General features: G+C 40.0%; 1 protein-coding gene across 1 annotated transcript; it reads right to left on the reverse strand.

Annotated features, from left to right (window-relative positions):
• Positions 1-230: 230 nt before the first annotated feature.
• alg6 (ALG6 alpha-1,3-glucosyltransferase) lies at positions 231-23,289 on the reverse strand. Its single transcript, XM_084723670.1, has 14 exons — positions 23,118-23,289; positions 22,728-22,812; positions 22,068-22,157; positions 21,696-21,784; positions 21,506-21,588; positions 20,901-20,965; positions 18,962-19,147; positions 17,316-17,451; positions 11,557-11,642; positions 9,960-10,044; positions 8,624-8,694; positions 6,434-6,502; positions 4,059-4,251; positions 231-504 (listed from the first exon to the last, which is right to left on the reverse strand). The coding sequence occupies exons 1-14, from the start codon at positions 23,197-23,199 to the stop codon at positions 307-309; spliced, it is 1,518 nt and encodes a 505-aa protein (XP_084579796.1). The 5' UTR covers positions 23,200-23,289; the 3' UTR covers positions 231-306.
• Positions 23,290-23,514: the final 225 nt, after the last annotated feature.

The raw sequence follows: 23,514 nt of genomic DNA on the forward strand, positions 1-23,514 counted from the left end.
TCTGCCAGTTACCTTCTAGATTAAACACTGGCGATATCATCAAACTTCTTGCTTCCTCTGAGCAAAAGTCTAAAAGCCAACAATATTCAATTTACTTTAATGCAAAAACTAGAGAAACAAAAATATATCATATCTGAGAAGCTGGAACCATCAAATGTTTGCCGTTTTTGCCTGAAATTTGCACTGGGGACATGATGGCACTAGCCTTTAAGCACATGTCAAGCAGAGCAGATATGTCCCACGGTGTAACACCGGCTTTCCTGATGCAAAATTAGCAGACGTGTATACCATCACCTTTGGCCCCATTCAGTTGTTCTTCTTCTGGCTCTTTCTGCTCGGTGGCTCGCTGAACTGGACAACGTTGAAGTACACAAACGTTCCCAGGAAGTGAAGGAAGGCAGCAACAGACACCAACACAGGAAACAAGTCAGGTAGACGTGGTGGAGGGACCAGAGCTACACTCACGACGCTCAGAGCAGCCATGGCTGCGATGCTGATGTAGAACTGTAACAGACAGACAGAGTGGTTATGAACCGATTCAGATGAGAACAGGGAAACATGATCATACAGTACGTTGAGTTCAAAGTAAAATGCTAAAAGACTTAAAGGGATAGTCTGAATTATTTGAAGTGCAGCATTTCATACTGTAGAAGCAATGAAATGCTCACTCTCTTGCTCAACCAGACTACATAGGAAAAAAGAGAAATTTTACCTCGCAGAACATGGGAGTTGCTGGTCTACTGCTGCTTCATTTGTTCATTATCGTTAGGTGAATCTGAACTAACCTCTTAAATCACTGAATTCATACAATAACACAAATAAACTAACTGATTGAGGCAGTGGTAGTCCAGTAACTACTGTTCTGCGAGGTAAAATTACTGATTTTGTCAATGGAGTTTGGTTGGTTGGAGACAGCTGCTGCTTCTATAAACTGAGGGTGTGTCAGCTGCCATATATATGGTTGCACAATAACAGGTGATCACATCTGGGAGGGCGATCACAACCCCTGTCTCAAGGATACCATCACCATGACAACTGGGCAAATGCTGTCAGCTGATGAATACCATCAGATGTAGTTAAAGGCTCTCAAAAAAGCAAATAAGTAGACCTTGTTTTAAGATTATTTTGTCAAACTACTATCTCCAAAGTCAAGAATGACCTTTACTACTCAAAGAGTAGCATGTGGTGGAAATAGAACATGAAGATTTTTCTTGTGTAATGGTTCATACTGTTTTGGGGTAAGAGGAATTAATTGCAACTGAAATGTCATCAGATCGTTCTACTTCAAATCACTTAAGTGCCCTGATGACATCAACTAAGTTATTTATTTGTTCTTGGGCTTGGAGGCACCATAAATCCCGAAAACCCTGCATTACAAATTGAGCTGTGGAGTTTGAAAGATGTGGCTGTTCATGAAAGAAAGCTGCCTTATGTAAAGGACAGGAACCGGCATTTTTGACCTCACTTAGAGGAAATTTAGGATATCTTGGCTTCTGTAAATTGCCAAAATACCCCTTTAATGTAGACAGCTCTGGTGTCCAAACCACTTTTTTTTGTAATGATTGAATTGATATTCCACAGCAGAAACCTTTCCTCATAAAACTATGAAAAGACTGGTCTCCTCAGGCTAAGAACAAACTGTTAGCTTTTCCCTTATTTTAAGTATATCTATTATATCAAACCAATGAATGGTTTAATTTGAAAGAGCTCTCAAATCACATTGCATATTTATCACTGGATCACTTCCATCAAATTGGTCATTTGAGAGGTGCTATAAAGAAAAGATAGAGGCACTGCAGAATAGCCCATTTGAATTAAGGCCGACATAACTACTTTTTGCCGTGTTACAGAGTTGCAAACAGAACTGGTGGCGAGAGTGAGATCATTCGTGTGTCTATTTGGGCTTTATGACCCAGAGATAAGTCAGTGAGTAAGATGGAGGAAACACCTCATGCCCACACCCTCCCTGCCACCCCGAACCCATGAAACCTTATCGCCTTCATTGGGGCTCGCTATTTATGCTGCTTGTGTAAATAAATATATCTAGGCAAACCTGTGTTAATGACACTTGCTATAAAAAGACACCTCCTCTTAATCTCTGACACCCTACCGGTGCCCCTGTCGCTAAGGGGCTGGCAGTGCAGCCACTTCAGACGCTGTGGAAACTTAAATAAGTGATAAATAATTCTTTGGCTGGCAGCGGCTTTCATCCCCGGACAGCTTACACAGCTTACAGTGGCACATGATCTTTATTTATACAGTTGGGTATATCTTCTCACACGGTCGCAATTTAGGTCTGATGCCACATTCAAAGCACAGGCCACCTGGGATCTTGAAATCAGCAGCCTTCTTATTCATCAGCTGGACATCTTCCCCCCCGCCATGTACAAGACCAGACATGAACTATTAGCTTCATCAAATAGCAATGTTACTAGAACCACTTTGTCTATCAGAAGCAAAAGGACGCCGTGTTTTAAACTTAACGCCTCTTTGCGTAGGATCGAAAAATTTGCGATTCTGGTGGCTCCTAGTGGTTGTAATAAAAAAAGACACTCGTGCCACAAATGACAAAACAAAAGACTACAAACAAAAACTCATGGCATTAAAATAATTTCAAAAATGCTTTAATCTCAGTTACTTTAGTATACACTGACTCCCAGCCAGAGCGTTTGCAGGTTCAGGAACAATCAGTCCAAGGAAATCAGGTTGGCTGAGCCAGTGATCCCTTTTAAACCCCTTCGTAAGACATTATTTTATCTGAAAGACTTTCCTGATTTTACCTTTAAAGCCTTTAAAGGGATAGTTCACCCTAAAATGAAAATTCAGTCATTATCTACTTACCCTCATGCCAGTTGGGGGTTGGGTTTATTTTGTTGGTCTGCAAAACACTGCTGGAGTTTCACAGGAAAGCAATGTTGCAGAATCTCCCAAACAATGTAAGTGAGTGGTGACCAGGTTTTAAACATAAAATAAACAACTGGGAAAATAACATAAAATACCTCCATACTGCTTGCCTGGCAAAATCCAAGTCTCCTAAAACCCCGACATGCCGTTTGCTTACTGTCACAACACAAACACCCAGTTCAGACAGTGTGCACATGAACGTAGCTCCAATCTAAGGATCTACAGTGAAGATTCAGGCTAAAAACATGGTGTAAATGATTTTTTTTAGTTAAATTGGAATGTCAGGGCTTTAGGAGACCAGACAAGCAGTATGGAGGTATTTTATGTTTTAATTTTGTTGCTTTGTTATGTTTGAAAACTGGTCACCATTTACTTCCATTGTTTGGGAGATTCTGCAACAGTTTTCCTATCAAACTCCAGTATTGTTTTGTGGACTAAAAAACTAAAACCGACCTTCAATCAGCAAGAGTGTGAATCGATAATGACTGAATTTTCATTTTTGGGTGAACTATCCCTTTAATTTTTAATAATGTTTTTGTTTTCCTATTTCTTGCCAAATTGTTTTTATTTGTTTTCTTGTAAAACCCAATGATTTTACGACTTGTCTGTTTTAATTTGTTGCCTGTGTGAAGCACTTTGTAACATGGATTTTGAAAAGTGCTTTATAAATATAATCAAATAATTATAGACGTAGCGGCTTTAAATTACTCCTATGTATGTAATCAATCTGTGTTGAAAATATACAATACTGCCCTCCCTACCTGTGTTAATGGGTATTAAGGAATCTGCATGACCTTTATTTTATTAACAACCGATTAAAGCTGGGGCCGCAATGACAGAGCTACCACCTCCTGTGCAAATCTCAGGGACTGCAGACCTCTGCAGCTTGACCTAAAGCATGTAACTGATATAAACCATGAAATCACATTTGCACTTCGTTAATGTACTCTTTTATACTGTTTTGACTTCATCTTTCACATGCAGTACGGCTGGAAACACAAGTCTTTGGCAAAATTGTTTTGAATTATTCAACATCCAGATGCAGCCTTGTTGTAATATCGACGCCATGGAGAGATCTGATCTGCATCACACCACAAAATCAGTACTGGGTGTTGTACTGTTGGTCATTGTTCCACGGTTGGGACAACACTGACCTTCCATCTCACAATACAGGCCAGGTCCAGTTTGGGTAGGCAGAAAAGCATCTTGTGGTAGGCTCCCAGTCGAAGCTCCTCCTCCGAACAGCGCTGCAGTGCAGACAGTAGATAGATGCTGAGGAAGAGGAAGGCCAGCGAGGTCACGACATAGGGCACCAGCAGGCCATCTTTCGCAAACAGAGGCAGCATGCTGCACAGAGGGACAAGGACAAAAACAATGGTGCATTTAAAGATGATAATTTAAGTATTTTTGCTGATGTCTTCTGGAGCAATGCACAGTAACACTAAAGAGAGCAACATTTAATCTCACTAAATACTGTAAATAAGAATTGCATACGTCTCTTTGATAAGATCTTTATATACAGTACATCCAACAATACATCATTAAGTTCAGTATCATGTTTGTTTAGAGAAGGACACCGGTAACCCACATAGCTTCTGTCCCCTGGGCAAATATTCAAGGCAAACCTATGTTAGTTTAGCAGAGGGGCATGGATAAGAACAACAGTTGACTCATAGTAAATCGTGCGTCACCCCAGCTTGTAAAAACCTATCCACGCACAACAAACCACTCATTCAGATTTTTACGCTAACAAAAACGTCCCATTCAGCAGATAAATGTCTAACAATTTGGAAATACATACTTCATCAATTTAGACAAACTGGCTGCGTTCTGTCCTCTTGAAATTGCCATGGTTGAGCATCCATTCAGCCAATTGTGCTAACAAAAGATGTATTTTTTTAAATGGCAGAGTGTGTAGAGGATGCAGATAATGTGAAGTTGGACTGTACTGAGAGGCAGCTACAGAATGACCTCCTGTCCCTACACAACGCACACTTAGACAGCAGGCATGCAGACTATGCCATGTAATCCCCAGATATCCTTATACTAAACCACACGCACAACAATTAGTGCTGCCGGAAGAATTTAACAACAGCTGGTGAAAGTTAGACACAGCATTTGCAGCACTACTTGTCTTTTCCATTCATGGTCCTCAGCTCAACCCGAATCGAAGATCCATTAAGCTTTTTAGGATTATTTCTATGGCTGTTTCTCATTTGATAGTTAACAGCGGCGAGGCAGAGAAGACTGGGAGAAATAGAGAGAGGTGACAATGAAATGCCAGATTCAAACTCTGGACACTGCAGTTATATGTCAATGTAACCATCATGTCCAGGCCGACTCCATCTCCGTTCTTTTCCACGATTTTCAAATGGAAACTAGCCCTCAGTCATTGGCAATGCCGTCATACAGGTCACATGGGAAAACATTTTTAGAAGGGCTTGAGGAAATAGCATTTTGATGCTAAAATGTGTGTATTTCAACCAAAATTCAACTTTTTTACTCTCTGCTAGTTTCTTACGTTCTAACTCCAAAATTTAAAGGACAGGTGTGTAGGATTTAGAGGCGTCTAGCAGTAAGCTTGCAGATTGCAAACACCTCGATTCACTCTCCCCTTCCAAGCATGTGGGACAACCTACAGTGGTCGGGAAAACTTCATGGAAGATGACCTGTTCCCTCTGTAGCTATAAATGGCACCTTCTAGGGTGAGGAAAAACCAACAACTCTTATTTTCAGGGGATTATACAGTAATGAAATTATACTTATGGAAATTATTTTCTTAATTTTTGCCATATTCTGCCAATAGGGCCCTGTACATCTTACACGCTGGGCCTTTAAGACAGGTACTTCCTGGGATGACCATGTCTGAATAAAAATGCAGTACATGTGATGTGTTTAAAACTTTCCAAACTTTGTCACTTTGCTAATAGTGAAGGGTAACTGAAATGTTGCAATTAAGGTGTCAGACTGTCTGTGGAGGGTTGTATGAAAGCCTGCTGTTTATTCAAGAAAGGGTTCAAACTTCGGGAAAAGTTTACTCCCATTCGGCAATGATGTTTCCAAGGGACCAGCAGCAACACCAGCTCCCAACTAAGAAACAGTTTGGTACATAATGCACCGTGAAACCTCAACTTGTCGTTTTTAGCCTTAGGTTTTTTTTACAGATTAAATAAACAAGATTAACAGAGAAATATAATAGGTGGATTTTGTTATATTTGGACAGAGTCAGGCTGGTTGTTTCCACCAGTTTCCAATCTTAATGCTAAGATAAGCTATGCTAGGCAGCTGCTAGTGGTAGCTTCATATTTATACAGACATAAAAGTGGTACTGATTGCATTTCCCCAAAACTTTCTTTTAAAACTAGTCTTCAAGAGACTTCAAGCTTTGTCAATCCAGTGCAAACTGATTGATCAACATTTCACAATAATTAAAATATGCTACTTTATGAACAGAACATATAAATAATAACACAACCAATAATGGCTTTAATAAAGGTTAAAGCTCTCCAGTTCTACCTCATCGTCTTACCTGAATGTAGAGGCCAGCAGGAACCAAACAGCCACCAGGGGCAGATCATTCAGCAGGAGGCAGACGGGCCTAGAAACAGTTGGATATTCTCACCGTTAGACACACTCTACAGTAAGTACCGTTAAATATTACTTGATAGCAAGACGGGAAGTGGGGCCACGTTAGGTCGGAGCTGGATGTGAACATGAGTGTATCATATTAAAACAATTAACTCGATAGAACATCCACAGGAATTGATTATTGACAGTCTGTCATGGGGCAGTCAAGTGTTTGTGGAACCACATTATTTTTAATCAGTACAAGCCTTTCACTGTAGCTACACTGGCACATAGACTGCAGTAAAACCTTTCAATAACTGTGTTTCAAAATCCAACTTTTTGTGCTCTATAAAGACCAGCTGTCCATTAGATTCAAATTAATGGATGATGTCGTGCCTGGCAACATTGTTGTTGTTCTATACTTGTTGTTTTTGGTCAAAAGATGAAAAACAAATCAAACTTTTACTTGAAGTAAAAATCTGGAATATATTCACCGCTTAACCTTGCCTGCAAGTGTGGAAGGAAAACTAACATTACATAAGCCAAACATTGCTCTCTCCAAAGTAACCAGACTCCATTCACAAAAACAATAATTTTACCTTGCAGAATACAGGAGGTGCTTGTGTGCCTCTGACTCAATCAGTTAGTTTGTTGTGTTATAGTGTCACTTTGTTGAATCTGAACTAACCCATTAAAACACCAAAGTCGTGCAATAACACAAAGTGCCCGACTGAGGCAGCAGTACACCAGCAACTCCTCTGGTCTGCGAGGTCAAATTTAATTTTTTTGTCAATGGAGACTTGTTTCTTTGCAGAGAGAGATATCTGGCTCACCTGAGCTGTCTGAGGGCAAGGTTAAGTGGTAAAAATATTCTTAATATTCCCAAAATATATATTTTTTAGGTGTCTGAAATATGTTTTGCTGCTTACCCTGTCCACAGCAGTTCATTGTTTTGCCTCCTACACCAGTACTGCTTCCCCAAACTGGGGCCAATTTTTGTTCCAGGAGAGCAAAGCCATGGTCTCCTTTACTCTGACTCTAGTTGGTTAGTACTGTGATTCCCAAAGTTTGGGCCGCTGGTGGACTGTGAGGGCCCTGCAGGTTAAAGTAATCAGAACTGATAAACTAAATAATAGGATTTAAAGTCAGTGCTATTCTTCATTTATCTGATCTAGTTTGACCATATTTGGTGACCTGTCAAATTGAGACCAGAACGCATCTTATGTCTTGTCACTGGTACAATGAGTCTTGTCTCTTCCTCATACAACACCACTTTAAAAAATACAAACTTTCCCTTTAAGACTTCATGGCCCATGCGCATGTGACTGAGGTGAAGGCCTGTTGTTCGTTAAACCTGGTCGCCTGCGTCATTGCTACCCGGTGCTTGTTGTACACTGTGCTCCGAGGGGGGCACTTTCCACCGGTCCCTGAGCCCATAATTACAGCCAGTGCTCTTTGGCGATCCTGTTACAGCCCAATAATTGATCCTGCGCAAACAACGCCCCGAGCTGCCGCCTGCCATTCTTTCCTAATCCCTGGACATGCATTACTGATTGATTCAGGGGGACAGGTGGGAGATATAACTCAATAGTTAATAAAGCAACAATCTACCCTAATCTAGATTAATAGATGAGCCCAGATCTAGGAACCAAATCCCTCGCCGTCAAATCTATGCCAGACTTCGCTCTCTACCTACAGCCGCCACAGACTTTGTACATACGGAGGTGAGTGGTAATGAATCGCGCACATCTTCATGCTCACATGTGCAAGTGCTGCATTAACTGAGACGCACACTGCAGCACATATCATGACAATAGTGTCTGATGACAGAGGTGAATAACCCCTCAGTTAGCAGGTCTCTACTTAAATAGATCGTCCCTCTGAAACTCTGGGAGTCCAGCAGCAGGATGAACACTGTTACAAAGTGCACATGTATTCAACCCATTGACAATCTGCAGGACACAAACTGGGACTTGAACCGGGGCACAGACGAATGAATTGCTCCTTTGTGGGCAGAAATTAAATCTACACTCATGAATATTTGAGATATTACTACAAGACAAGAAAAAGCATCGTCGCTGCCGTCACATGTCGACAAATCACCCAGCGGGACGAAACCTCAAGAAGTTACTGCCATTACCTCTGTACTTACAAGGCAGCCAGGAGGATGGACTTCTCATGGACTTGATAGGAGAAGAGGAAAAACGCCAGAGATGAATTTGCCTAAAATTGACATGGAAAGTGTTAGCATAACTAGACCTGACACAGTGATTACATTATTGAATTATCATACAACACATGGTCATGACACCAATAAGTTTTGCTGACTTCAATATTGCCTGCTGTGTTTACATGCGAGTTTGTTACATACAAATGTTTAAATATACTTAAGAATAAAAAGTTCATTGTAGAGCTGTCAATGTTGTCAGCTATTTAAGTATAGCCAGCTATTCTGATAATCCTTTAGTCATTTGTCAAGAAAAAATGTCCAAATTCTCTGATTTCAGCTTCTCAAATGTGACTGTTTTCTCATTTCATTAATCCTTTGTGACAATAAACTGAATATCTTTGGCTTGTTGATAAAACAAGACATTTGAGAAAGCATCATTATATCAGTGGCATGACATCACATGGTCTTAAAATGTCAATAATATTGTTTATCGCGATTACTGGAACTACTGGAACGAAAAAAACAATTTAAGGTATCATTAATGTTCACAATGTAATTATTTTGTACTGTTTTAGATAAGACAAATTAAAATTTGTGTCTGATTGTATAAAACCACTTAGGCTAAAGTTTCCCTTAAATTTTCATCTAAAAAAATCAACTGCATCAAATCACCAAGGGTTTCCTTTGGATGTTTTAAGGGAAAAACCTTTCATCTCTAAGTGTTCGACTTCAGCTACTTAAGTATCCCCTCATGTGTTGCTAGTAGGTCCTTAGTAACTATTTTCCTCCGTAAAATTTTAGAGAACTATTATAGTCCCATAAAAGTGAAATATTTCATGGAAGATAAAGCAATAGCTGAATTTAGTATGATTGACGAGGAAGAGGAGAACACCTGAGCGATGCACAACTTGTTAGAAAATACAGACTTGACATTAGCACTAGCAACTTTGTAGATAGCTAATCATTAACATCTTCTGCTTGTGTGTATTTGTTAGGGCTGTGTTAATTTACTTTGGATTATGTGCTTGGGCTTTCCATATTCTTTCAGGAGAGCATCATTTGTTTCTTTAAATTTTCTCTTTGTTGTCCAATTTGGAAAGTCTTACTAACATTGACAATAAAGCTGTCAAGTGACATCAAGTAATATTAAAGAATAGCTTGAGTGAAGCATAAAAGGGGCAATTTAAGGCTTTATGCAACGTTCCTGAACCCCACAAGTTAGGGAAATATTTGACTTAAAGGACTGACTTGAGTTTGAAACCTTTGACGCTTTCTCTCCCTGTAAAGGGAGGGTTTGTTTGTTTTGGATGCCACTTACCAAGGCTAGTTTAAACTGCCAGAAGGTGGGCTTCATCAGGAGTCTGACAGAGGACGGTAGGACTGCCAGGAGAGTGCAGGCAGTGCTGTAAAACAATACACATGAGCAGTCAGATTATCTCACATCACAGTTACATTCACAAAACAAAGAAAATTGCCAGTGGGAGATGAAGGGAAAAAAACAATTATACAGCAGAAAACATGTAGAGAATAAAATCAATTTTGAGTCAATATGAATAATTGCATTTGCACATAATTCCAGGCTTATACATTCATCTTTGTGTTGTGTTGACATGGCTTCATGTAAAAACTGATAGCAACCACAAAAATGAAAAGCAGGCCATTAAAAGACACCAACAACAAAGCCAGATTCGTTTCCAGCGGCGACACAAATGATCTGATTTTGAAGTCAAATACAAATCAGTTTGTTGAACTGTGGATCCATCTTGCTGCGACACAAACCGAGACCTCTGCTATGTGGGAAATGACCAAATACTGGCCCCTTCGAAGGGTTAGCAGGCATTAGTTTAACCCTTCAATTGTCACCTGCTGGGGGTGGGGGCACCGCAAGAAAGTGACTATGTGTCAGTGACAATGTGCTGAGAGGTCGGGCAGCGAGATCGTCCGAGGCGCGAGGGCAACGGAGTGTTTGTAGGACACAGACAGAGACAGATAGAGATAAAGTGGTAGATAGATAGCCGAAATAAAGCACCAGTAAGTAGGTATTTAGTGTGTATGAAAGCGAGTGTGTTATGCGTGCGTTATGTGTTGGGCAGGGTTTTGCGGTCCGGAAGGACATGGATCACTTTTCACAGCTGATTCATTCTATGTACACAGTACACCCACACCAGGGCATTTAGCAATCCACTCCCTGTGCCAAAAAGACAAGAGTGTTTTTCATTTGTTTGAAATGCACTACAGTCAAAGAAGTCCAACTTGATCCCCGGACTTAGCAGTCTGGCAGAAACGTGTCCACGCTGTGAACATAGGACTCCTAAATTTAGCGTGCTGGGTTATTTAAGCAGGCCCCACCATGACACAACTGTCGCATCGACTTTTTCTCACTGTGATCGGACAGGTTCTCGGCTTTTTTTGTCAAAATAACTTGTCCAAACACTTCCTGGGATGCTGTGTGGGGTCGTGGCAGAGGAACTCGCATGTTTACAACATCGTCCCCGCTGCCAGCACGATTAATTTGTCTTTGAAATGTCCCATCATCTAATAAAGCACATGATTCATAGCACTTTTTATATGATTTACTCTGCTTCTGTCTGTGAATATGAAACATGTTTCAACAGCTCCTTGGGCAATTCATCCTCTTGTCAACACATTTGCAAAGACAGCTGTGACTTCATGTTCAAAAGTTCCTCACAAGATGTTTCCTTATGGGATGATCTTATTTCCACGCCACTGGATCACTGTTTTCTTCCCCTGAGTAAGTGCTGCTTTCCCAGGAAATGAAATGAGTGAAAACAGGAGACATGAGGAATGGGGGGGGTCAAAGACAGAAAGACCAAATGATACAGCAAAAGAGAGAGAGACACATTAAAGATGGAGAAGAGAAACGTGAAAGCTTGTTAGAAAGACAGAGGGATTACCTGAGGTAGATCTGAGAGTCACTGGACAGGATTGATCTGATCTTTATCAGGATGTTCAAGCTGCACCATGTGTTGGCCACCTTATCCTGTGCACACACACACACACACACACACACACACACACACACACACACACACACACACAGCACTTGATTAAAATGAGAAATCAGTGAGTTGAAAACACAAAAATGTTTTCAAATTCAACACATGCCTTGATACCCCCGTAAAATAAAAAAAAATCCTAATTCCATTTTGAGGAGAAAGTAAATAAGTGTAATTGCTGTAAATAATTATTCCTCCGCTGAAAGTGCAATAAAAATTCCCCAGGGACATTTTTATGTAACCCTCCGTCATAAATTTACTCTCGTGTCAGAAAAAGCATGAGACTTATTTGTAAACTTGGGGACACGAGGTCAAGAGTCAAACCAGAGTAGTTTCTGCAGAAGCAGCAGATACAGACCAACCACAGAGCACTGCGAATGTAACAATATATGGAATATCGCAATTACAAAATGTCTCAATACTGTACAAAACTGTGACAATAAATATCATGATATGGATAGTAATATATCTCATGGGTAGCTGCTTTTTTATTTTATTAAAGATGGAAAGCAGAAGAAAGAAATGCTATAAAGACCAAATTTATTATTTCATAAAGGTCATTTTTTCAAGTTGTCTGTTTCTTTAACTGTTTTTTTAACTTTGTGCTAAATATCGTATCACTGTTTTTTTTATTGTCATATTTTCATACCTTGAGATTTTGGTTACATCCCTACAGAGCACTGCTGAAAAATACTGAATGTCATTATGTTAATCAATTCTCTATATAATTAAATTTATTAGGATTTTAAGCAAAAAATAGTTTTTCTTATTTTAAACTATTCTACTATATTAATTTACTGAAAACCATGGCTGCAACTAACTAAGATAATTTTCATTATCAATGAATCTGTCAATTATGTTGTTAAATTCTTGATTAATTCATGCTTGGTTCATGTATGTTGTTTCTTATGTCTGTATATATTAGTTGGCTCAGTATTGGCATCAGCCCGGAAAAATCCTTTTTGTTTGTTTGTTTGTTTGTTTTGGATTTGGTGAACTGCAATTTTCTCTATTCTGCTTTTACTATAATTAACATGCCTTACATTTTGATTATTGTTTTCAACTCAATTCCTGATCTTAGTTTGATTAATTCTGGCATATTTACAATGATTTTTATTCATATGCAATGTCCCTGAGAAATAAACAAATAATCTCACCTAATTGCTTTACTTTGCATCTTCAGATTACTTGTTTTGTCCAAGTCCTAAAGATTTCATTTACAATATAATACAAAACTAAGAAAGAATAAAATCCTCACACTTGGGAAGCTGAATACAGAGGATATTTGTCATTTTTGCTAAATTAAAATAACCTAAACAATAAATCGATCATCCAAATAGTTGCCAATTATTTTCTGATGAAAACACCTTAAGTTTTTGTTTTTATAAAGGTCTTTAAGGTTTGTGAATGATGTGGAAGATATGTTACAACCTTAATACTGGCCTAAAAGTACTTGTGGTTTATAAGAGATGAGGAGGGCGTTGCTGGGAGATTCAGTTGATTTAAGTGCTTAAGCAGTTGTGCAGGGATCAGATGATATTGAGGCCCGAGCCGCCACTGTGCGCGATGATATCACACGACACAGAGACAGCAGGCCTAGATCAGCTTTATGATTCCACTGTGAATGGTTTCAGTGTGTGGCCCTGTCTAGAAAAACTATTTCTGGCCTCCGGTCTCTCTTCTGTGTTACAGCTGCTCACTGCACAGCTGTGTGGATCTTAATGGCAGCCTAGTCAGCAGCCCTGGGCCTTCCAGTGTTGTGTTGTCTCAGCCCCTTCCCTCTCTCTTTCCTCTCTGCCTCCAAATAACTGCAACGGGAATGTTCCTGGACGCCGCCTGAAGGCAACACATGAACGAAGAGAAGGGGGGGGGTTCCTATTGGCAAATGTAAGGGGGCGAGAGCAGTGCGGCTCCTTCACCTATAAGCTAGCATGGAATTTCACAGGGAGAAGCATTTGGTGCCATTTTTGTGAGCAGGCAGCAACGTGAGACGCCAGAATGCAGCTCAGTGGGTAAACTTACAACTGCTCCCGCCCAGAAGCTGCCACGACCACTAGTCACCGGCACCCCCACCCCTTCTCACCCCTGTCCCCTTGTCCAAAGCTTCTGCTTACGTGCACAATTTCACAATTAGTTCAGGACGGGTCGCCCCGGCAGCCTCTCGCACTGTCGTCACAGGGGAGTATAGTGTCTCTCACACCCTGTGTATTATGTTTGCATCATTTCGTTGAACAAATACTGCCACAGCGCACGCCGCCATCTGCTCCCCTGGTAGAATTTTTCAATTACTTCTCACATCCGTGACACCTTGTGGTGGGTGCCACCTTGGGGACCAGGACAAGAGCGAGGGGATACCGGGTTTCAGAAATGAGAGCTGCAAACCTTCGCCTCTGAGCTGCCAGTCGCACACACAAACACACTGTTACTTCACCTATCCTTCTCCCATGACAGCTCTCCAAGCTGCCAACTGAAGTATTCTTGCTCAAGGGTCACTGCTGCTTTCCTCTTAAGTTAAAGAGATAGTTCCGATTATACAAAGTGGGGTTGACCATGCATAGTTAGTGTTTTACCTAGAGTAGACGGCGGTCGGCATGCCTCAAGCTTGAAGAAGCAGAGAGCAGTACCAGCACAGAAGCTAAGCAGCATAGTGCTGCAGACAGGGTCAGCAACAAAAAGTATTTCAGCCACTTAAAAAGGATCAATATCACTCCAAGTGTGCAGTATATTTAGAATATTTTCATTGCTTTACTTTGTTCGCAGACAGCCTTTTCTGACAGGAAACTACTGCAGTATGCGCCAAGTGTTGCTCTCTCCAAACCAACCAAACTCTAGAGGTGAAAGCAGTAATTTTACCTTACAGAACAAAGGAGTTGCTGGATTACCACTGCCTTGATTTTTTGGTTTCTTTGTATTATTGTGTACTTTGGTAAATCCAAACTATCCTTTTAAAGCACCAAAGTCAAACAATAACACTAACTACCCAACAGATCAAGGCAGCAATAGACCAGCAACTCCTGTGTTCTGTGTGCAAAATTACCAATTTTGCCTATGGAGTTTGGTTAGTTTGAAGAGAGTGAGATTTAGTTTATATAACAGCAGTTTCCTGTCAGGAAATGCAGTCTAATGACAAAGTAATGTGGTAAAAATATCCCAACTATAGTGTAAAATTAAACTGGTATTGATGTTTTTTAGCTGGACCATTTATTAGCTGCTAAAATACCTTTTGTTTCTGACCCTGTGAACAGCAGTTCATCGCTTAACGTCCATGCTGGTGCCTGTACTGAGCGCCATCTACTGTAGGTAATCCACTGACTATCTCCACTTCAAATAACCCGAACTATCCCTTTAATATCATATTCCTGTGCCTCCTTTTCTTTCAGTGGCTGGCTGACCACAGCATACAAATGAGTGTGTGTCAGTCTAACACACTCATATGCTTTCCAAAGATGAAGTCAGTAGCAGGCAACAGTTGTCGGATGTGCTCCGATATGCCTTTAAGTGAAGCGTTGGCCCCACTCATCAGTCCATATGGCTCGAACATGGCAGCGCTATGAAGTGCTGAAAACACCCGGGCCATAAATTAGTTAGATTTATCTATATCCTCCTACTGTACATCCCGACCCCCGACACCTCCCAGAGATAGAGCGAAACTGATCTCCTGACCTTTCACCATTTTATTCCACTGTTTTCTTTGATCCTGTGGGGTATCAATTTCCCACCAGCTAAGCACTGCAGCCTGGAAAAGTGTGTTCTTCATGCTGAGAGTACGAACCAGTGTGTGTGTAAGACACGAGGAGCACCACAAAGGCTATATGTGACTTTCATAAAAGCATGTGTGCTGTAAATTGTTAAAATTCCCATCAAGTGAGGGCTTTAGCTTCGTAGAATTAAATGCCACTTCCTACAAATTTCAACCAATAAAGTCATCACCAAGAAATCTTATAATAACAAACAACCTTTCTGTCTTTAAGTGGATCACAATTTAATGCGATCCCTTGCTGTGTTGTGTCTCACAACAACATTCTGTTTCAGCAGAAATTATATTGAATTAAGGAAAATAAAGCGACCCCTTCATTGGCATTTCATTCATACTGATACCCAAAAAAACAGACATCACAAACTGATTGAAGGATCATATCAGGAGGCCAGTGTTGATTGTAAACCCCAAGGGACTGTGTGAAAATTACTGGGGTGAGGAGGAGGCTGAAACCAGCGTTATTAAAGGGTAATTTGGTATTTTTGAAACCTGTGCCTGTCAGAGAACTTCCATTAAAAGTGCTTGCTTTTGCACTGATAGGCTCTTGGTGTTATGCTAACACTGGGGCCATATTTGCTTTTAATGTGAGCGCACATATTAACAGGTTAGAGCAGCAACACAACCTGTTTCAGCAGCACATTCAACATGAAGCTGCAACAACATTTCTGGAGATTGGACGTCTTGCCTATTTTCTCAGTTAAATAACTTGATAACCCGCTTGTTTATCATAATTTTATTAGCAGGTCAATCAGACCATTCATTGGTTATGTCTGCAGAGAGATACTTATCTTAAAAAGTTTTAATTTAGGCTTTTGAAGCAGTGGGAATTTAGGAGAGTCAAACTGAATGAAAAAAGATATTAAATGCAACATTCTGTTTATTCAACCAACAAGCTACTTCTAATCTAGGATTACAAAGGTGCTTTGTTTTTTCCTGTACTTTTCTACATTATGTTTCTTCTCCAAATGTGAAAACTGATCAAGTTGAAAAAAATTTAAAAAATACATAAAAAGATGCATTGTTTTACACTTTAAATTCCTAACTTTACATGTGAGACAAATGTCTTATTCCATGGCACTTTAAGTTTTTCAAAATCTGATTTCTAAGAAAAAAGTAATTGAATAGACCGGGACTCAACCCAGTATCTTAAAACAATATATTTATACAAAGGAAAACAGTGAAAATACGGCTATTTCTACATAAACAGTAGATAAATATGATTTTAACTACCACATAATGAGTGAACCTGGGGTGAAAAAATAACAGAACCTCGACTGTTCTCCCTGAAAAGTCAGACTACTTTGCCTTCAGCAAAAACAAATAAAAACAGAAAACCCTCCCCTGTCTTTGACCCTCCTTAACTTTTCTACAGTTCCTATCTTTGATGAGTAAGAACACTGACTTCTGTCTGTAACATTAAATTAGCAAACATCCCAAAATGTTCTCTGCCTGAAGAGCAGCCGTATGAAATTATAGATGGCCAACAAAGCAACAGGTTATGTAAACAGGCACATAACACCATCTCTGTTGTCACATAACATAAAAACATAAAACATTCCTCAAGCTTATTGAGTCAAAATGTTTAATTTCATACTATTGATGGTTTTAGGAAATTAACCATGTGCACCACCTCAGGGAAAAGTGAGGCTTCAATGAAAATAGAAGTGTGACCAGTCCATACATCAGTTAACTTGTGATCAGTCAGGAGATTTTCCCTCCTTCCTGCATCAGTTTCTTTAAACGACGTATCTGGGATTGTGTGCTGGGAGCTGCTATTCTCACACACTTGCATGACAAGAGCACAAACGTTTTTTTGATACGACTGAGTCGCAAGATTCTCAAGCTTCTCAGATGTGGTTTTCAGGCCGACTCATTCAAAAAGATAAAAGAGCCACGCTACCTCAAACAGACCGCGAGCCACGGGAAAGATCCTCCTGACCACCTGCAAGGCCTGACTGGGGTCAGACAGGAAGGGCAGCCAGCAGAGGGCAAAAGTCACCAACACTGTTGAAGCAATTCTCACCAACAGGAAAAGCCTACATGAAGAAGATCACACAGAGGGACAGACATCATCTGAGTGCAGGACAAAAAACAAATAATGAAAAAAACAGGCAATTCTTAAGAAAGTTTGGACGTTTTCTATACATGTAATTTCTGAAAAAAAAAAAAAAATACAAATGTTGACATTAGTGAAAGCTTGTCTTCTGGTATTCCTCAAACAATTAGTGCATGCTGTCTGCAGGTCCTAAATTTGGGATTTGACCCTTGTGTTGAGGAATGCAGTGAAAGCCATGCATCAGCTGAAAGTCTTCAGTGTAGGTCAGGCTATCTTGTCAGCTGTAACTGTGAAGCTGCTGGTTAAGTTGCACACACAGCATAGCTGAGGAGTTTGGGCATGGCGAGAGTGTCATCTGGACATATCTTCCCCCCGGCCCTTCTAATCCAGCTCTCCATTTGCTACTAAATGCCCTTGGTACATTGTTACTAGATAAACAGACACTGGACACACTAGTAACAGCATCCAATCTGATTACCTCAGTCATTCTGTGGCTCTCCTGAGGACACGGCTCTCTTATAGGACTGACATTACATATCTGCTTTGAGCACTCAGCTGACACTTGCACGCAGACTGACAAAACCATATAACCAAAACAATACGTGGCTGAAAAGTCAGGACTTCACACACACAAAAATAAATCATCTAGATTTTGCTTCCCAGAACTGTGCAGGCGGTTTCCTTATAGAGACGTAAAGCGTGATCATAACAAACTGCGAGAAAGAATATTTGGAACTTTGATTGTCTACTACTTCCTAATCTTTCATGATTAAATTGTTTGGTCACATTGTGTTCTCATAGTGGCTCTCTCTCAATCCAACCAGTCGAGCCGGACGGCTGCCCAACCACAGCCTGGTTCTGCTCGAGGTTTCTGCCTGTTATAAGGAAGTTTTTCCTCGCTACTGTCACCTTAGTGCTTGCTCATGGTGGCAATTGTTGGGTCTCTGTAAATATCGTCATAAAGAGTACAGTCTAAATGTTCTTTATATGACAAGTACCCTGAGATAACTTCTTTTAGAACTTAGACCCATATAATTAAAACTGACTTGATTATTCGCATCTATTGCTAACGTTTTTTTTAACCCAGGGGGTGCGTCTGCAAAGAAAGACAGATTTTGATCTAGAAGGTAAATAAAACCAACATACAATTAAGCAAAAAGCAGTCATCAAAAAGCTAAAAGTAATAGATAACAGATTGAAAAATCCTGTTTCTGCCACTCAAAATTGTAAAAAAAATAAAAATAAAAAAATTTATTAAGGTTGCTTGAACCACAGACCTTTTTACAGCCACCATGTTGACATGAAGTAGGATTCAGGTGCTGCTATTGTGCATAGTATCATTCCTGACGCCTGTGTTTACCCTACTTATTCATATTGAAATAAATCAGTAGGGTCAGTATGGTTTCCATGAAAACATTTTACTGCATGTCTTAACTAAATTACCAAAAATGTTAAGAAAATAAATGTTACGTGCAGAGGGACACACTCACCCTCGTCCCATCGGACCCAGTTTGGCACACTTCCCCAGCAGGTAGCAGAAGAAGGGCAGAGCGTGGTACAGCTCCATCTGTTTGTAGTTGAGAGCCAGGCAAAAGGCCACGGAGCCCAACGCATCCCAGCCCAGGCCGAGAGCCAGAACACCCCACAGGGCAAAACCCAGACTCACTCCATTGTACCTGGTACAGTTAAGGTCAAAAATGTGTCTCCACGTACAAGGTTAAGACTTTTTTAAGTGGAGATAAACGACGTACTGTGCTGGTATGAGGCAAGTAATTTAGAAAACAGTTCAGATGCTCAGTTTATACATCTTCAACTCTTTCATTTGTCTGTTGATAATGTTTGAAAAACAACAGCTTGAAAACTTTTAAAACACGTTTTATGACTCTTTTTTAATTTTTATCATTCTATCATGATTTAAAAGAATGACAGGGCACTGCCTGAATGAAAATGAGATAACTTTGATTCTTTCCATTTAAGAATTTCAAAGGCACATGATGCACATATAATATTTTGACATTTAAATAATTTTATATAAAATTGCTGTGGGGTGAAATGCCTACATATTGGCTTTTCAGGATCTATAAAAACAGCTGTGTTTTTACAGTAGAGTCTTGTTCAATAATGTCCCTTACTGTAGAAGAGCCAGTGAGTAATAATTACAGGAATATATGTACATAAATGAGATATATTATATATAAGTATGTTATTTATTATTATCAATCACCGTAAACTCATAATCTATATGTTCCCGTTACTTTAGAAATAGCCATTTATAGTTACATACTGTCGGGTCAACTTACGGAGATCATCATCCTGCGCCGTCTACGGCAGCGCAGAGCGGACAAACTGCACTAAAAGTGAGTCTTGGGAAGCCCATGGCGACCTTACGTAGACGCCGCAACGTAAACACGGAAGTAGACGGGCAGGATAGACGCGGGTGATTGCTGGCAGACCATTTAGCGTTGTGAACCTTGACTGGCACAGTTTTGACAAATGGAGGATCATACATACACTGTACCAGAACAAAAAGCAGCGGACAGTGAATCCCCGTCATCCAAGAAGCGGAGACGCGAAGAAAGTAAACGCAAGCATGACAGGAAACGGCAAAAACACGAATCAACATCGGCATAGCGTTTACACGACGGAAGTCGCTGATGGAGGACAAACGCTTTCACAGTGACGCCGAGGTTGCCTGTTTTCTGCTGGACAGGTAATTCATCCTACACACATAATTGTAGTTTGTTGTGAGATAGCTTTCGCTCGCCATTTTGTCCGCTGACGGCCACCGTACTCTTGGTGAGAGAGGGGCGGTCGGGGGAAATCCTCTTAGTTGCAATCTAAGGTTTGAACGCTAGATGCCACTGGAAATCACACACTTCTCCTTCAATGGTATACATCTAAAATAACAAACTGTAACACAATTTCAATCAATTCAACTTCCACAAAAGTTACAACAAAATACATGAAGTAAAAGTAATAATCTTGGAGATTTTTGTTTAAGTAAATATCTGATAAGTCACTATCTATCATCACATGAATGCCCTTGAATTTGCAGTGTTGCAAAACTTCTGGGAAAATTAAAAAGTTTCCATTATCCAGCAGTGATCGGTCAGTGAGGGTAGGTGGACCTAATGCACAGACTTGCTCTTCAACTCCTGTGTGTGCAGCGTACTGTTTTTTTTCAAGTCTCTGCTAGTGTTACAAGTTAATAGTTACTATGGATGAACCAAGAAAAGATCACTGACTACAGATAAAGATCTCTGAGACGTGAGGTCAAAAAGCACAACTGTAATTACCACTTGTCAACATAAGAGCCCCCAAAAAGAACAAAACGGAAATCTTCTCGATTGTTTACTACTGTTTATGGCTGCAACTTTAAAAGTTAGTTTTTTACAAGAAAATAAATAACATAAAGTGCATAAAGGATACTGAAAATGTCCATAATCAATGAGGATTAACCCTGGGTAGAAAAGGAAGCAGAACAAAGTGGAAACCTGCAAAAAAAAAAAAAAAAAAAGAAAACACAGTGATGCATCAAAGGCTCTGGGTTATGTCGTGTATCAGAAATGTGACACCTGATAAACTTCTGCTGACTTCGTTGTGTGAAAGACAGATCTGAACAATGTAAGCTGTTGTTCTTATTCATTCATTCCTTCCCATGACCTGTTGAGCCTGTCCCACCATGCACTGAACACAGGGCAATGCATGCTGGGATAGCCTGTTCTAGTGCCAACATTTTACAGACAAAGCTAGTATCTTGTAATAACAGTTTGTGATCATTTAAAACAAACATTACAAAATATCCCTCTTAATTGATTGCACTGTTGTGTAGCTATATGCGCTGAAACTTCCTGGAAAATGTAATAAAATCATATCAAACTGCAATAATGACTTCATAATTCTCCAATTTGGCTGTAATCCGTTTTCATAAGGGTGGGTTCTCAGACTGAGAGGAAAATGTGTCTCATTTGGGTCGTTTGTTGAAAAAACTATTATGTAGCATGTCATGAGAGACTGGTAGACACATGTGTTACCTTTCTTTTAGAGGATCCATCGGTCAGGTATAAACAGTATAAAACCACAGCAGGGATATATATCAGCAAATCTGCAACCAGGACTGAAACACAACAAATAACACTATTATGCCACATCTATCTTTGTAAGTAATTAAATTATTTGGTTTTCCAAAGTTTATGTAGATGTAACTTTTCATCTCGTGGTTACCTGTAGCTCTCATGAATAACTTGTGCGCTGGACTTTCATAACCTCTGGATTTGTGAAGCTCCACCCATTCAGGGTTTATTATCTTGGCCCTGCAGAAAAATACAGATACCAGAATCAGAGGGAAATATGCTTTTGTTATTGTTTTAGTTAAAAAAAAAAATCCTTATATGACAGGCCAGAGTGCCTGATTTTGAAATACCTATCTACAGTGTATATAGAATAGAATACAAACATAAGTAGAAAAGCAGTAGATGCCATATTAAAACTTACAAGATAACATAGAAACACCATGGACCTGCTCTTTTCTATCAATACACAAAAGCAGATATGTCATGTAAAATAAATGTATTATAAATAATAAAAACTACTCACATGTAAGCACAGATGAGACTGTGGTAAGCAGTCAGAGGAGGGTAGTCGAGACCCCAGTAGTTCAAGTCATTCTCAGTGGTGTTAAAGTACCTGCAAGAGTACGAATCTTATATATATTTATTCTGAAACGATTCAAGTGCCACACAAATTCTCATTAAAGAGGGCTGCAGCTACTGGTTTACGATAGTGGTTCTAAAACTTTTTCGTGTCAAGGTTCCCTAAACTGACACAAATAAGATTCGATCTGATGAGATTTTTGCTTCTAGATGGTTTATTACAGAAAGAGTTTGAAACCCATTACAAATAATCATAAATTCCTTCACTATGGTGCTTATGGATTTAATTACAGAGAAAATAAATTATCCCACTTTTTGCTGGGCCCCCCTGGAAGCCCCTCAAAGATCCCTGACCCCCACTTTGAGAACCACTGATCTAAAGTAGACATCCTGGATTGCATAGTCTCAGTCTAGTCTGAGCATCAGACAGGCTGTACATTAGTGTGTTTTGATTCTGATCATTACAATATTTCAAGCCTCAAAGAGCATTCAGCCACAGTCCAAATCCCAGAAGAATTCAGACTATTCTCAGATGCCTAAACGAGCTTGGATTTCTAAAAACCTTTCTGCTCCACTGAGTGAACAAATGAAGCTACAGACTGACCATTCCTTCAGAGGGAGGTTGTAGGTCACTTCTTGCCAGTGTCTCTGGGCTTCATAGTCGCCAAACATGGGAGGTTTCCCCGCCCCTGGAGAAAGATATTTCAGCTGTTAGTCTGGTGAATGGGGAACTACATCAATGAATGACAGCACACACACACACACACACACACACACACACACACACACTCCTTTTAGAGGGACGATGACAGGCTCTCCAGCCAGTGACTGCAAGCTAACCACTGATAGCAACACCCTGATACGTGTAAAGCTAAAACTTTCCATCAATAGGTTAGAGGAAATCAAATGAGCTCCACTAAAGTAAGCAATGTTGGTTACAGCAGCAAAGAAGACTTGTGCCGCATATTAACGTTAATCTCTACACATTTCCTACCTGAATACGAATTTAACGAAACGCCCCATCTCACAACAACACCGAGCAACACGCAGATTGATACGAGACTCCAAGTTTGCATGACTTCGACTTTTAAAATTAGCTTACGGAAGAGAAATAAACGACAAAAATCTGTTCATTGAGACGTTTTCGAATCTGTTTACATTTCCTGTATACGTCATCCATCAAGACTTCGTTGCGTGTCCTCATTGGACACTGCACACTAACGTAGGCGCTGAGGGACATGAGGCGTTCAAGAGCACTTGGAGAAAAGGATATTTCCCAATAATCGGGCCATTGCAGCAAAGTTTAAGATAATAGTAAGAATATTTTTCTATCCAACTAGTTTTAACTCAAGCAATAGCAGGTATATACAGTTTTATTACATATTTCTAAA

The sequence above is a fragment of the Lutjanus erythropterus genome, chromosome 7 (genome assembly GCF_056507025.1).
Source record: "Lutjanus erythropterus isolate fLutEry1 chromosome 7, fLutEry1.hap2, whole genome shotgun sequence".
Lineage (NCBI taxonomy): Eukaryota > Metazoa > Chordata > Actinopteri > Lutjaniformes > Lutjanidae > Lutjanus > Lutjanus erythropterus.

Bases quoted from the DNA above. Each gene is read 5' to 3' on its own strand.
- alg6 (XM_084723670.1), bottom strand. From the start codon at position 23,199: ATGCAAACTTGGAGTCTCGTATCAATCTGCGTGTTGCTCGGTGTTGTT. The intron at 22,813-23,117 runs GTAGGAAATGTG...ATCTTTCTCCAG, and splicing joins TTCGTTAAATTCGTATTCAG to GGGCGGGGAAACCTCCCATG. The intron at 21,785-22,067 runs GTGAGTAGTTTT...ATTTTTCTGCAG, and splicing joins AGTCTCATCTGTGCTTACAT to GGCCAAGATAATAAACCCTG.